The sequence below is a fragment of the Micropterus dolomieu genome, linkage group LG14 (assembly GCF_021292245.1).
Source record: "Micropterus dolomieu isolate WLL.071019.BEF.003 ecotype Adirondacks linkage group LG14, ASM2129224v1, whole genome shotgun sequence".
In the NCBI taxonomy this organism is placed as follows: Eukaryota; Metazoa; Chordata; class Actinopteri; order Centrarchiformes; family Centrarchidae; genus Micropterus; species Micropterus dolomieu.
The window spans coordinates 2,431,454-2,445,204 of NC_060163.1; the positions used below are offsets into that span (position 1 = coordinate 2,431,454).

Genomic DNA, 13,751 nt, shown 5'->3' on the forward strand with positions numbered 1-13,751 from the left:
ACAAGACATTCAGAAATGCTGTGATGAAGTATGCACGATGACCTTTTCTGGCTACATTTTGTTATCTTCTATATGAATGTACTGCATACTAGACCTTCAAAGTTAAAAAAGGGATACGGTATTGTATAGTGCACATCATGATGGTTTACTACGAATAGACTGTGACTAAAAATTAACATAGCATAAACATGGGAAAGTTATGTCCAGGGTCAGTGGTTAGACTAAATAAGAACAAACTGTGCTCTCCCTCTGTGTATCCAACAATGACTGTTAAGTGGTTAAATGATTGATAGATTCCAGGCACTCTTGGTGTTTTACAGTAGTTAGTAGAAGTTTTTATATTTACATCCACAGTTTTGAATCAGAGTGAGAGAAAATCTTTTGCATTAGAAACCACAAATAAAATCCTTAAGCTGTGTTGCTCTGTTGAGGTTTCCTGCTCAGATGATAAAACAACTGTTGAACACCAACACCCCCGGTACCAGGGGCAGCATGCAATTTTTGGGGCAAAATGCAAATGGAAAATTTATATCTGAACAACAAATACCCATCAAACACCAAGCATCTAAAAAAGCTTATATCACAACATAAATCGCTCTGTAATCACTGTACATGGCTGGAGTTATAAGCTTCTGGTTATCTCTAATCACAACGTATCTTCATGTCGAACCTCTCAAACCAAAGCTAATCTTCCCGTGAAATCAGCTGTGCAGCTCACATCACTCAAATCACCCAAATTACAGACTAATTAGTTGGATACATGTAACAAAAAATTAGCCTTGATACAATCACAACCGGACACTTACTTTTTCAGTTTTCGCCGTTTTCAATACGCAATATGTGCAATACCTGGGTGCTGTGTGCGTGCCTTCTCTCGCCTTTTCTGCAAAGGGAAGTAGTGCCACTTTGAAACACTCAGTCTTTTTTGCGGTTTGGTAGTCAACTCATAGGAGCTACACGGACATCCAAATGAAAGGTCTGCTCAAGCCGGATCGATTGATGCCCCCCCATCCCTGTGGGAAAGCATGGGAGTGCTTTTGGTCACAGGAATATTGATAAATATTCACTGTTTTTATTAATATTTCAAAGCTTTGGAAACTTTATGTTATTTTGAACTGGTTGAAATACAGAATTTAAAATACTAAATTAATTATTTACAGTGCAAATGTTTGCAAATTGTTTTATTTTGTATATATATATATACCGTATGTATATGTGCGTGTGTGTATGTGTATCTACATATATATGTGAGTTGAAGAGCAAACCAATTAAATAGCAATGCAATAGAAAACCAAAAAGATTCAAGATTAAACAGTCGAATTGTTTGTTGACAATTTCAATATCTTTTGGAACTGTAAAGACCGCTTTAAACCTGATGGGATTCATTCAAGCACCACTGGTTGCAGACTACTCTGTGCCAACCAACGCCCTGCTCTTGGGACAGCACACACATACAGACAGCCTGTATCCGTTTCCCCTCACCTGGGATTTCTGGTTCAAAAGAGATTCCTAGATGTTGAGGCTGAAGCAGGGTTCTCTAATATTATGAGATCATTTGAGTCAAACAGCTCTTTAAGTGTTGTGGTTGGAAATGTCAACAATACCTCGTCACCTGCTTTCAATACTGCTGCTCCACTGAAGTTTAAGAAGAGGGTGACTGAGAGGACTACCCTGTTAAACAAGAACAGTGTTAATGAGATTAAGATAATCTGTCAAGCAGCTGGAAGAAGATAAACTCACAGTTCACTGTAATACACAGAAGCCATGAATTCCTGTAACAAAGGAACACGTCGGCGGGAAAGGATCACTATTCTATTTCTAGCTATTGACCAGCTGCTCCACACTGCCTCCACCTGTCTTCTCTGAAGAACTTGCATTGTTCTTCAACGACAAAATAACTTTAGTTAGAACCAGTATTAATACATTACCTTAGCTTTGCAAGACTGTTGCTGAGTATAACTCCTCTACCTCATGTATTGATCTTGTACCTACATCATTTTTTAATTGGGTGTTCCAAGGTGTTTCAGGTTGTGTCCTGGAGATTATAAATACATCTCTTCAAACAGGCATCTTCCCAGATGCTTTTAAAACAGCTGCTGTAGAACCCTTTCTAAAGAAAGCCAACCTAGAGGTAGGCTAAGATCATGACATCTTTTTTTGGGTTAACAAGGAGCTGCCTTGGTCCATTATATTCTCACTATATCCTGGGTTCAATTCAATTCAATTCAATTTTATTTATATAGCGCCAAATCACAACAACAGTTATCTCTGAGCGCTTTTCATAAAAGAGCAGGACTAGACCATACTCTGTGATGATATTTACAGAAACCCAACAATTCCCACCAAGAGCAAGCACTAGGCGACAGAGGCAAGGAAAAACTTCCTTTTAAGAGGCAGAAATTTCAAGCAGAACCATGGCTCAGGGTGGGCGGCCATCTGCCTCAACCGGTTGGGGGTGAGAGAGAGAGAGAGAGGGAGGGAGGCACCCCACACAATATACACACAGAGGTACAGACAGTAAAGGTAATGGTGCTATAGACTGAATGAAAAATGGCACAGATATTTACAGTAGTGTTAATGATAATAATCTTAAATAATAATCGTAATGTTAATGATTATAATTACAATAATAACAATAGGACTAGTAATAATAATTGTAGCAGAGGGTGTCGAGCAGGAACACGGGGGCAGCAGGTGACTCGCAACCACAGATCCAGACTCCACAGCTCCAGAGCTAGAAACACCTGCAGGAAGTGAAAGGAGGAGAGAGGAGAGAGGAGAGGGACGAGAAAGCACAAGACTACGGGAAAGGGGAGAAGGCGAGTTAGTAACATGCAATAATGGGATGAGGTTGCATACAGAGGGAGAGAAAGAAGAGGAGAGAGGAGCTCAGTGCATCATCAGTCTAGGCCTATAGCAGCATAACTAAGGGATGGTTCAGGAGTCACCTGAGCCAGCCCTAACTATAAGCTTTATCAAAGAGGAAAGTCTGAAGCCTACTGCCTGGAACCTGGTTCCAGTTTGGGTTCAGGGTTCACCTGGTTCTGATAAATAAGACTTAAACCAGCTTAGAGCGGTTCCTTGCGTGATGTCATTAGAGAGCATAATGACTCCAAATTTACGCTGATGACAAGCAACTGTACATTTCTCCTGACCCAAATTACGCTGCAGCTATAAACTTCAACACTACCTGTTTTTTTTTCCGCAGCCAGTATGTCTCATGTGGATGAGCATTTCCATGTGTTGCAGGACAAAGGAGCGGGGGTTTCTCTCTGCTGTTGTATGTTCATGTTTAGGCTGAATCAAAGGTTTATCTTCATGTGATTTGCAAAGACTGTCTCTCTGAAGCATCACATTACTAACATTGTAGCATTGGCTGAGAAATACAGTTACACAATAACCTCATGTTAAAAGATCACAACAATAAACTTGTGAAAAACACATCAACGTAAACATATATTTACAAAAGCTGACAGTCCTGTGCTTATCCAAGTAACATTACAGCTGAGCTATGTGAAGCTGTGTAACTTACCAGTCCGTAAGGAAGAAAGTTGCTTGACATGCCAGATGTTGGCTGACAAATCTTTTGTGGATTCAGCCTGGTGGGGAAGAATTGTGGTTCAGTTTCAGTCTTTTGCTGTGTAGTGTTCCGATCGTACAGATGAGGATCCAGCTCCTCCAATTGTTCTCTTCAGAGTTACCCGCTGGCTAACTGAGCTGGTTGCAGGGATCTTAAACAGTCACTTTTGTTGCTGCTGTAAGATAAGAGACTTCTGTGCGTGTCTGCTCTGAGCAGGCCATGCCGGGAGGCCGCTGCGCAGTTGGGTCGGCGGCTTCAGGCTCAACGTCCAGAAGAAAAAGTGAAGAGAAAAGAGAGCGAGGAGAAGTTGTGCTGCGAGTTTTGTTGATGAGGTGTTAGTGTCAGTGGCAAAAGAAGCACTTTTTGTACCTACCAGTCATTTTGACACCAAAATGAAAGTGAAAACAGGACCCAGGTTCCTAGCTAGTTGGGACAGTGCCAGTTGTAAGTGATAAATTAACAATATTCAACATTGTAGGTCGAAGAGATGGTCAAAAAGTTTGAAAAAGTTTAGCTGCAAGAGACAGGTAGTTAGTTTTAAAGGTAAAACCAGTTCAGGCAATGTCTCAGGAGAGATAGTTTCAAAAATGTATAAGAACTAAGACTAGCTGAGATTCAGCATGTGCGTATTGTGTGCAAAGATAGCTGGAGATAAAGTCATTTTTGTCATATGTCATCTATTTTACCATGTGCCATAAAGGATGAGCAGCTGACAGACGGCTGTGGGCCTAAAGTGTCAAGAAATCTGGGATTGTGCTTATTGTTACTGAACAAGAGAAGTAGGCTTTTTTTCAGCAGTAAGATTATGCTTGTAGTTCATTACACTCTCATGCCACGCAAGGTAGAAAACTTCCTATTTGAAAATATTCACAGTAATTCAATTAATGTTAGGCATACTTAGATACAATTTAAAGATCTTTATAGAATATACATCTCTCCCACTTTATAACAAATAATATTCAATCATTCTGCCCTCTGTGTGTAATCTTTAAAATCTCATGGAAAGCAGGTTGCAAACATTTCGGGCTCATTTATTAGATTTATTTTTAATATGGAGTTTCCCCCTGCCCCATAAACTGCGCTATTTGGGGTGGTTGAGCCAGGGAGAGTGAAGGATAGGTGTGAAGCTCAGGCCATCTCTTCAACCACACTGCTAAACAGAAAACACTCTAGGCTTATAGCACCATAACTAAGGGATGGTTCAGGGCTCACCTATAACTATAAGCTTTATCAAAAAGGGAAGTCTTAAGCCTAATCTTAAATGTGGAGATGGTGTCTGCCTCCTGAACCAAAAATGGAATCTTGTTCCACAGGAGAGGAGATTGATAGCTGAAGGCTGTAGTATTTATTTATAGCTTTGGCAATATTGTTTTACATTCATGCCAATAAAGCTGATTTGAATTGAAGTGAAGGCTCTGGCTCCCATTCTACTTTTGTAAACTCTAGAAAACCACAGGTCACCCTGCATTCTGGCAGTGCAGTGCTCTAAGGGCGTAATAGTGTACTGTGAGCTCTTCAAGATAAGATGCCTGACCATTAAGGGCTTTGTAGGTAAGCAGAAGGATTTAAAATTAAGCCATTTCAGAGAAGCTAATATAATTTTTTTTGCTAGGCTTAAGACTTTCCTCTTACAAAGAGTCCGGTCTAGACCTGCTCTATATGAAAAGGTGTAATAAGATTTGTCTTCTGAATTGACATTTTTATAAATAAAATTGAATTGAATCCAATTAAATTTCCTATCTGTTAAATTATTATTATTAAAATTATTATACTTTTTTCCCTGTGCATATGTTGTTTTGCACACAGTGTTGTGTTTATTGTGCTGTCTTTCTATACCACTGTTTAGAATCAGTAAACAGATGGAAACAGAAAAAGAAACTTTTCCCCCATCTGTGCTCAAATCTCCTGCAAGCCTTCTTAAAAGCATGTGTTTCATCTTCAATAAGTGCCAGAAAGGCTTTACTTAGAGGATCAGAGGCCTTATTTAAGTGAATATGAATGTCACCAATAACTAAGATAAGAGAGAGTGAGAAGTTGTGATTAGTTTCTACCAGGCAGTTAGTGTGATGTTGATTGATTTGTTCTGAAAACAAAACAGGGGCATTAAGTTTCACTTTCCCTCTTCCTTTTCTCACACTGCATTACATTCAGTTAGCAGACAACACAATCACTATAACAATGACTCGGATGACTGAGAATCTTCACAGACAAAACAATACTGTCACGGCCCGATGAGTGCAAAGCAGGATTGAGCCCAAACGCAAGACACTGGAGAGCTGACGTACAGTTCAAGGGATTTTAATCCATCAAAAAGGCAAACAAGGCTTACAGGTTAGTGGAGACAGACAAAACCCAAATGACAGACAGGGTAACTCAGCAGCTTGAAGAACACGCATCACACAACAATGACCAGACACAGACTAAAGAAACAAGCAAACATTTATACAGGGACTAATCAGCAGGGCGGGTGTAACACAGAAGAGAGGGTTCAGACTAATCAAACCAAAGCAAACAGGCAGATAGAGTAATCATCGGGGGAAACAAACCAAGCAGACTAAATAACTAAGAAACACCGGCAACTCCACAAGACACAAACAGACAAAACCAAACCAAAAAATACAAAAACACAAATTGAACAACAGGAAGCAAGCAGACTGAACACTGTCAAATAAAACAAACAGGCAGAGAACACAACTAAACCTTAACAGACAGGCGACAGAAACCAAGCATGAACCCAACACCAGACAACAGAATAAGACAAGAACAAAGGCAGGCAACAGTAAATAAACTAACACCGGGCAGACTGAACACAAGACAATAGAGTAAATAACAGATAAATAACTGATCAAATAACAACAAAACCATCTGAGAAATAGTCTTTTTTTTGTTTGTTTTTTTCCTTTGTGACCTGGATAGTGATTTTGTGTTGGTCACACAACATAAATATGGACTGCACCCCATGATGTGAAGGAACCTTGCAATATAATACATTTCTGATATGGGGGAGCATAACATTAAGCTGAAAATCTGTTAACTCTGATCTACCATAACATTAAACAGAGACAACATGGATAAGAAATCCATAAAGTGCTAAGAAAAAACTTCTACATTTTCCTGACCTGTCGGCAAACTCCCTCTGCTGAGGAAGATCAGGTGATGCGATGGAAAGCTCCAGAACAGCGGAGATTTTTTTTCCCTGCTAAACTGAAGTAAATTCAGATTTTATTATTAAAAATATATGAACAATAAGCATTATATAAAAGAAACTCTTGTTGAATGACTATTTTTGTAATTTAACAAATGTTCCTTTATTTTGACCTTTATTTTAATCAACATTTATTTTTATATTCTTAAAAATACAAATAAATATTTATTCACACATATTTCTGTGTGTTAACTGTTAAAATGAAGGCAAGCCCACACTTAGTACTATGGGTAATGTAGGCAGGAGTCTGTACAGTTACCATCCCCACCTCCAGTTCCAGCATCTTTATTTCTCTCAGGTCTTTTTACCTTTTTATTTTACAGAAGACCTGGCTTTGTGTCCCCATCCCAGTTGCATTCCATCTCTCCCAGTCTGCATCCCTATCACAGCTCCACTGATCATGCAGTGCTTGCGTCACTCCTTTCAGCAGATGGAGAGGAGGACGAGGGGGAGGGTAAGACAGAGAGAGAAAGGGGAGGAGGAGGAGGGAGCTGTATCCCTTGCATCAGGCACGCCAGCCTTCGTCACCGGAAAACAACAAGGAAGATCGTCGCACAACGGAGCTAAAAAAAAAACACCATTAGCAGCAGCAGCAGCAGCAGCTCCTCCTCCTCCATCAGACGAGTATCCACAGATTAGGCCAAGACGGTTCTACTTTCTACGGGCACAGGCAAGCTCCCCCAGGCAGGCGGAGCTCTCCCAAGCATGACCTGAGAGGAAAGGCAGAAATCCATCGGACGCTCTCCATCAAAATGGGCAACCAGGAGGCTAAGCAAAAGAAAGCTACAGCAGCATCGGGTAATGGAAGCTACCCTTCACTTGATGAAGGATGGAGAGAGGGAGGTGGGGACACAACAAAAAAGGGAGGAAAGAAACTCCATGGTAAGCATGGAGGGAAAGGAGCAGCCAGTGGTGGAGGAGGAGGAGGGGGGGTTCATGGCACAGGACCAGGAAAGAAGAAAAACAAATCTGAGTCCAAGTCCTCTGTTTTCTCCATTCGGAAGAGAAAGGGCAACCTGAAAGGGAAAGGAGATGCGTCTTCATCAGTAACAGGCTCAAAAGAGGACGTGTTAGCATCTCAACATGACGAACTGGACAACACAAAAACACCCGAAATGTCTGCAGATGAGCTCGGACAGTCGGATACTGAGACTGCTTTCCCGGAAAAGAAAAAGAAACCAGAGCACGGGGAGAAGGGTGGAGGAGAGCAGAAGCAGGAGATGCAGCGGAAAGCCTCTACAGCAGCAACGTCTCCCGCAGAGGATGGAGGGCCGAAGGGGGGGAGCTCAGGGTCGGACACAGATATCTACAGCTTCCACTCCGCAGCTGACCATGAGGATTTGCTAGCAGACATCCAGCTCGCTATTAGGCTCCAGCACCAACAGCAGCATGGGGGGGCTAACTCAGTTGTCCTAGCACATGGAGGGGGAGAGAGGGATCTGAGCTGGGGAGGAGGAGAGGGGAGGAGGAATCAGAGTAATGGGGTAGTTAAATTAACTCCTGAGGTGCTTGACCTGACCCCAGAATTAGAATTGGGGTCTGATGCTCTGTCGTTCCTAGAAACGGGAACTCTGTCTGACTCTGACAAGCACACAGACCAGCTGCCAACACTGCACCTCCCCTTTCAAACAGAGGTGCATGAGAGGAGGGAGGAGAAGGAGGAGGAGGAGGAGGAGGAAGAGGAAGAGCATCCGGAGCGAAATCGGAAGGGGCAAAGGGAGAGGGAGAGAGAAGCCTCTCTTTGTGCTGCCACAGGCACAAAAGACCAGCATGCTTGGGTGCAGCAGCCCCCTCTCTCAGCCATCACCATAGCTACTGCCGGGGGGGCAGCAGTCAGCCCGATCGCCATGACAACCAGTGGTAACAGCTTCCCTGATCTCACATGTGACAGAGCTGGGAAAACCCCAAGGGAGGAGGAAGCAGGAGGTGAAACCCGGCGGGAGGAGGAGACCGAGCCCGTGGTGGATGTAGATGTCAGTCCTCCACCTGCTGACTGCCGCAGCAAAAGTCCTGAACCCACTGAAGGGCTCAGCTCAGGGCCCGTATTTGAAGAAGGTGAGGGTCAGTTGGGCTCAGGTACCAGTGCCGAGTCCCTTGAGGACTGCCTGAGCGCTGGATCCGAATCCATCCATTCTGCTGCCGCCAGCACCAGTGCCTCCCCCTCCAACCAGCCGTGCAGGAGGAGCAGCGTCTGCTTCAGTCCGCTGCCTGACCAGGAGAGCCCCACACTGGCCAAACGACTCCTCCGTTCTAACCACTCCTCCACATCCTCTTGCCCTGTGGTGAAACCCTACCCTCCCATTTTCCCCTCCTACATCAAGACCACCACTAGACAGCTCAGCTCCCCAGGGCACTCCCCAGCCCTGTCGCCCTCCCACAGCCCCCTGTCCCCGCGCAGAGCCCACCATCACCTCCACAGGTACCTGTGGTGTTGCAGCATGTTGATGATTGTGATAATTACCTTTGGCATGATGGAATAACAGCACATTTGATCCAGTGTGCTTTTTAACATTTGGCTTGGTTTTAAACTATCATCAGGTGATGATTGTTGGATTGTTTTGGGAATCATTCCTATTGGTAAATACTCACCAAGTTAATTTGCTGAGGTCTGGGAGTGTGGTGTTACTAAAAAGTCGTCAGACAGGGCAAGAAACTTGAGGAGTCTGATCAGGCAGGTTGTAAACAAACCCCCAGGTGAGTCAAACCTGGGAGGCAGAATGGCAATATGATTATAACCCAACCAGCACAGATCAAATACCAACTTCCTGGTTAAACTCTGACTTACTCTGTAGTTGTATGCACACAAGGTGTTCCTGTGCAGTGAGGAATTATTAGCAACATTTCAGGCATGGCTTGGTTTTACCTCCAAATAAAATGGTTTAGATAATCTTGCTGAACTGCTGGCTAAATGGCTTGTTAACAACCTGTTTGTCTGACTGTGTCTTGCTGTGTAGCAATATTGCAATATCTGTGTTCCCAGATCTCAACTATTATCTTAAAGAGTATAATAAGTTGGAATTAATCCTTCACTAAGTCCTGCCCCCATCCAGTTACTGTTGCTAGGCCTGTCAAGCATTTAACACATTTACCATCAACATAGACAAAAACTTTCCACGAGTTGGCTGACACTATCTCTGCCTGACTTGTATCGGAATCAGAAACCTGACAAGGGGTATTAAATATGTGTTTGATGACTCAATTAAACTAAACTAGCTACAGTAAAAGACCCAGGTAAAAAATCATTATCCTTACCAGTTGATGATCCTTTGCCGGTAGAGCTAGTTATCCCTACTATCTATCTATCTATCTATCTATCTATCTATCTATCTATCTATCTATCTATCATGAGGAGACAAAGGTAGAGATAGAGGTTTAAACATTTTTTACAAAGCCCTCTTACAACCACAGTTATAGTCTGATCAACAGTCTCTCTTCATCAATCAATCTACATTCATACCAACTACGTGGATGAATAAACAATTATGCAGTAAAACACTTTACAGTTCAGTTTGTGAGTAAACAGGACTTAAACAAGAGTCCCAACTACATAATCTTTTGTTTGGACAAGTAACTTCTTTGAATGTGCATCTTCTCAAATCAATGATACATGAATTCATTTGAATTCATTTATAAATGATTTTTTTTTTTATCTCCTTTGTTTTCTGCTCATGTTCAAGCCTTTCTGCACATTCAGAATCTATCCCACATATCCGTGTTCTCTAATATTTTGAGAATAAAGTTGTGCACGGCTGCTTCAGTGGGATACATCCTGGAGCAGAGAGACGGTCCCAAACAGAGCAAAGGTGTCTCTAACTAGGTGGAAACAGAGACAGCAGCGACACAGAGCCACCAGTCAGAGCAAAAACACCACACTGCAGTCCAGACTTTTTACAAGTCTAAATAAATTGGGACTGCAGGAAATACTAACACATGCACATATGACTTCAAGCAACCTATGCTAGTATGACTTTATTCTCCAAATATTACAACTTTTCTTCCCATAATATTTGACTTAATTCTCCAAATGTCAGATTACTATTATTTAGACAGTGGCCCTAATACAGTTCTGCCTTTTGGATTCTACCTAATGTGTATATGTTGCCATACTCTGCATACTTACCATATGCATAGATTGCTGTTTGTTCTATACATCCTTACATTTGCATTCTCCATTCTCTAACTCTGTCCATTTCTCCTCTATACATTTTACACATAATATATTCACATATACTTTTTAATCTCTTTAAACTGTAACTCCACTCTACATATTGTAACATATACAATTGGGGGTGGCTGTGGCTCAGGAGGTAGCGGGTTGGCCGTTAATCGGAAGGTTGGCGGTTCCCCCTGGTTGCGTGTCGAAGTGTCCTTGGGCAAGATACTGAACCCCGATTTGTTTGAATGTGTGTGAATGTTAGTTTCCGTTTGAGCACTTAGGCTCAGTGTATGAATGTGTATGACTGGTGGATGTAGTGTAAAAGCGCTTTGAGTGGTCGAAAAGACTAGAAAGGCGCTATACAAGTACGGAGCATTTACATATACAGTAGCATAACTGTACTTATCTGTATAAACACTATATATTGCTGCACTTCTGGTTAAATGCTTACTGCATTTCATTAGCTCTGTACCCCTACTCTGCATAATGACAATAAAACTGAATCTAATCTAATCTAAGGCCTTGCTCTCAAGGGTGCCACATATTACACATTCACACAGCTCTTTCCTTAAATGTACTGTCATGTCTCAATGAACCATAGGGAACGTTAACGTAAAAGCCACCTCTCTGCATCACAAAAAGCCATCACTGTAACAGATAGATGAAATCTCCAGTGTTCTGTATACCATGAGAAAGGCTTTACAGAATACTTATCTATACTGCAGGCATTTTTCTCTGCAGGCATGCAGTAGTGTTTCTGATTTCCACTTCCAGACAGCCTTTTTTCAATTAATTGCCAAGTCAACTTGCAAAAACAAAGCACCATTTTGCTATGTATTCCTTCACAGTTAGCATGATGCCTGCTTTTGTTGTAGTCAGGGTAACGTTGTAGAGTAACATCAGTCCCCCTTTCTGCATTAATATGCAATAATACAAAATAAATAAAAATTGATTTTCATACACACTGTTTGTAAATGAATGGAACCCACTGGCTGCCTTAAAGGTACGAAAACAAAAATCTGAAACACCACAGAATACTTGAAAAATAGTCTGCATTAAAAGTAAAAGATTCATACTGAATAGGCTACAAATGCAGAAAGAGCTTTTTTATTTTATCATTTTAAAGTGTCCTCTGTTATTTATTTTTATGAGTGATCTCCTCTGAATGCAAAGCTAACTAGTAATGTAAACTTTGACAGGACGATGGCTGAGTATCACCAAGTCCGTAGGAAGCGCTCTCGAAGCCTCGCTGGGTCTCTGAGTCGCTCTGCTGATTGGACAGAGGAGCTTGAGAGGAGGCTGAAGAGCAGAGAGGATTATGCTGGGGGCTCTGGTGATTCAGGAGAATATCTGGTGGGCTACAGAGGAGGAGGCAGCCAACCCATCTGTGCTACCAGAAGATCGTCCTGTGGACAGGTCTCTACCTGCGGCTTTCAAGACGTCTTCACAGGTGAGTACAGAGCGGTCTCCCTTTCAAGGAATTGTCTTTGGTGTTTTGGTGTATAACTATAAACATAGTTTATTATACAGAGAGGAAATAAAAAGGCAAACAGAAAACAGAAAATTAATAATAAAAATGTGTACCACATGGGCGGCTGTAGCTCAGGGGTAGAGCGGTCGTCCACCTTTCAGAACGTTGGTGGTTTGATCCCTGGCTACCCCCACTCTGCATTTTGAAGTATCCTTGGGAAAGATACTGAACCCCTAATTTCTCCAGATGGCTGTACCCTCAGTGTGCGAATGTGTATAAATGTGTATTTCTGTTTCTGATAGTAGAGGCCTGTGTGTGAATGTGATGTAGTGTAAAAGCTCTTTGAGTGGTCAGATGAGTGTTTTTAGAAAGAATGACCAAAGACCAAATATTGACTAAAGAATGCGCAGAAATTCACAACATGAACATTACTGTCCTGCTTGGTGTCTGTGGAGGGTGTGAGAGTCAGTATCAGTGGCAGTTCCAGACCTTGTTGATGAGGCAGCAGCAGATGGGAAGATACAGTTCTTGTGGCATGAGGTTTTGGTCGCAGCTTCTTGCCAAAGGGGAGTGTCTTGAAAACAGTTTGTGTTCAGGGTGGGGGGGTCAGCCGCAACCTTTCCTGCTCGCCTCTGCGTCCTGGAGGCATTAGGGCCCTGGTTTAAATAAGTGTTTTGCTACGTTTTGTTGGGGCTGAACTCGGCCCAGATGCCTTCAGACTTTTCTCCTTCCATTCCAGATCCTGCCACTCCCATCTGCCCTGCAATCATCTCATTCACCCCGCACCTGACCTTCCCCGTCTATCTCCCCACCTGCAGCTCATTTCCTCATCAGTCTCTCTTTACATACAGATGCAGGTCATATAATTAGTCATCAAAAAGTTGATTTGTTTCAGTAATTCCATTCAAAAAGTGAAACTTGGATATTATATTCATTCATTATACACAGACTGATATATTTCAAATGTTTATTTCATTTAATTGTGATGATTAAAACTGACAACTAATGAAAATCCCAAATTCAGTATCTCTGAAAATTTGAATGTTATTAAGACCAATACAAAAAAAGGATTTTTAGAAATGTTGGCCAACTGAAAAGTATGAACATGAAAAGTATGAGCATGTACAGCACTCAATACTTAGTTGGGGCTCCTTTTGCCTGAATTACTGCAGCAATGCGGCGTGGCATGGAGTCAATAAGTCTGTGGCACTGCTCAGGTGTTATGAGAGCCCAGGTTGCTCTGATAGTGGCCTTCAGCTCTTCTGCATTGTTGGGTCTGGCGTATCGCCTCTTCCTCTTCACAATACCCCATAGATTTTCTATAGGGTTAAGGTCAGGC

General features: G+C 42.1%; 1 protein-coding gene across 1 annotated transcript in view; it reads left to right on the top strand.

Annotated features, from left to right (window-relative positions):
- The first annotated feature begins 7,364 nt into the window (after positions 1-7,364).
- fmn2b (formin 2b) overlaps positions 7,365-13,751 on the top strand; it is a 32,277-nt gene continuing 25,890 nt past the window's right edge. The window contains 2 exon segments of the mRNA XM_046069677.1: positions 7,365-9,204; positions 12,141-12,391. Coding sequence (XP_045925633.1) covers positions 7,538-9,204; positions 12,141-12,391 — 1,918 coding nt within the window. The 5' untranslated portion in view covers positions 7,365-7,537.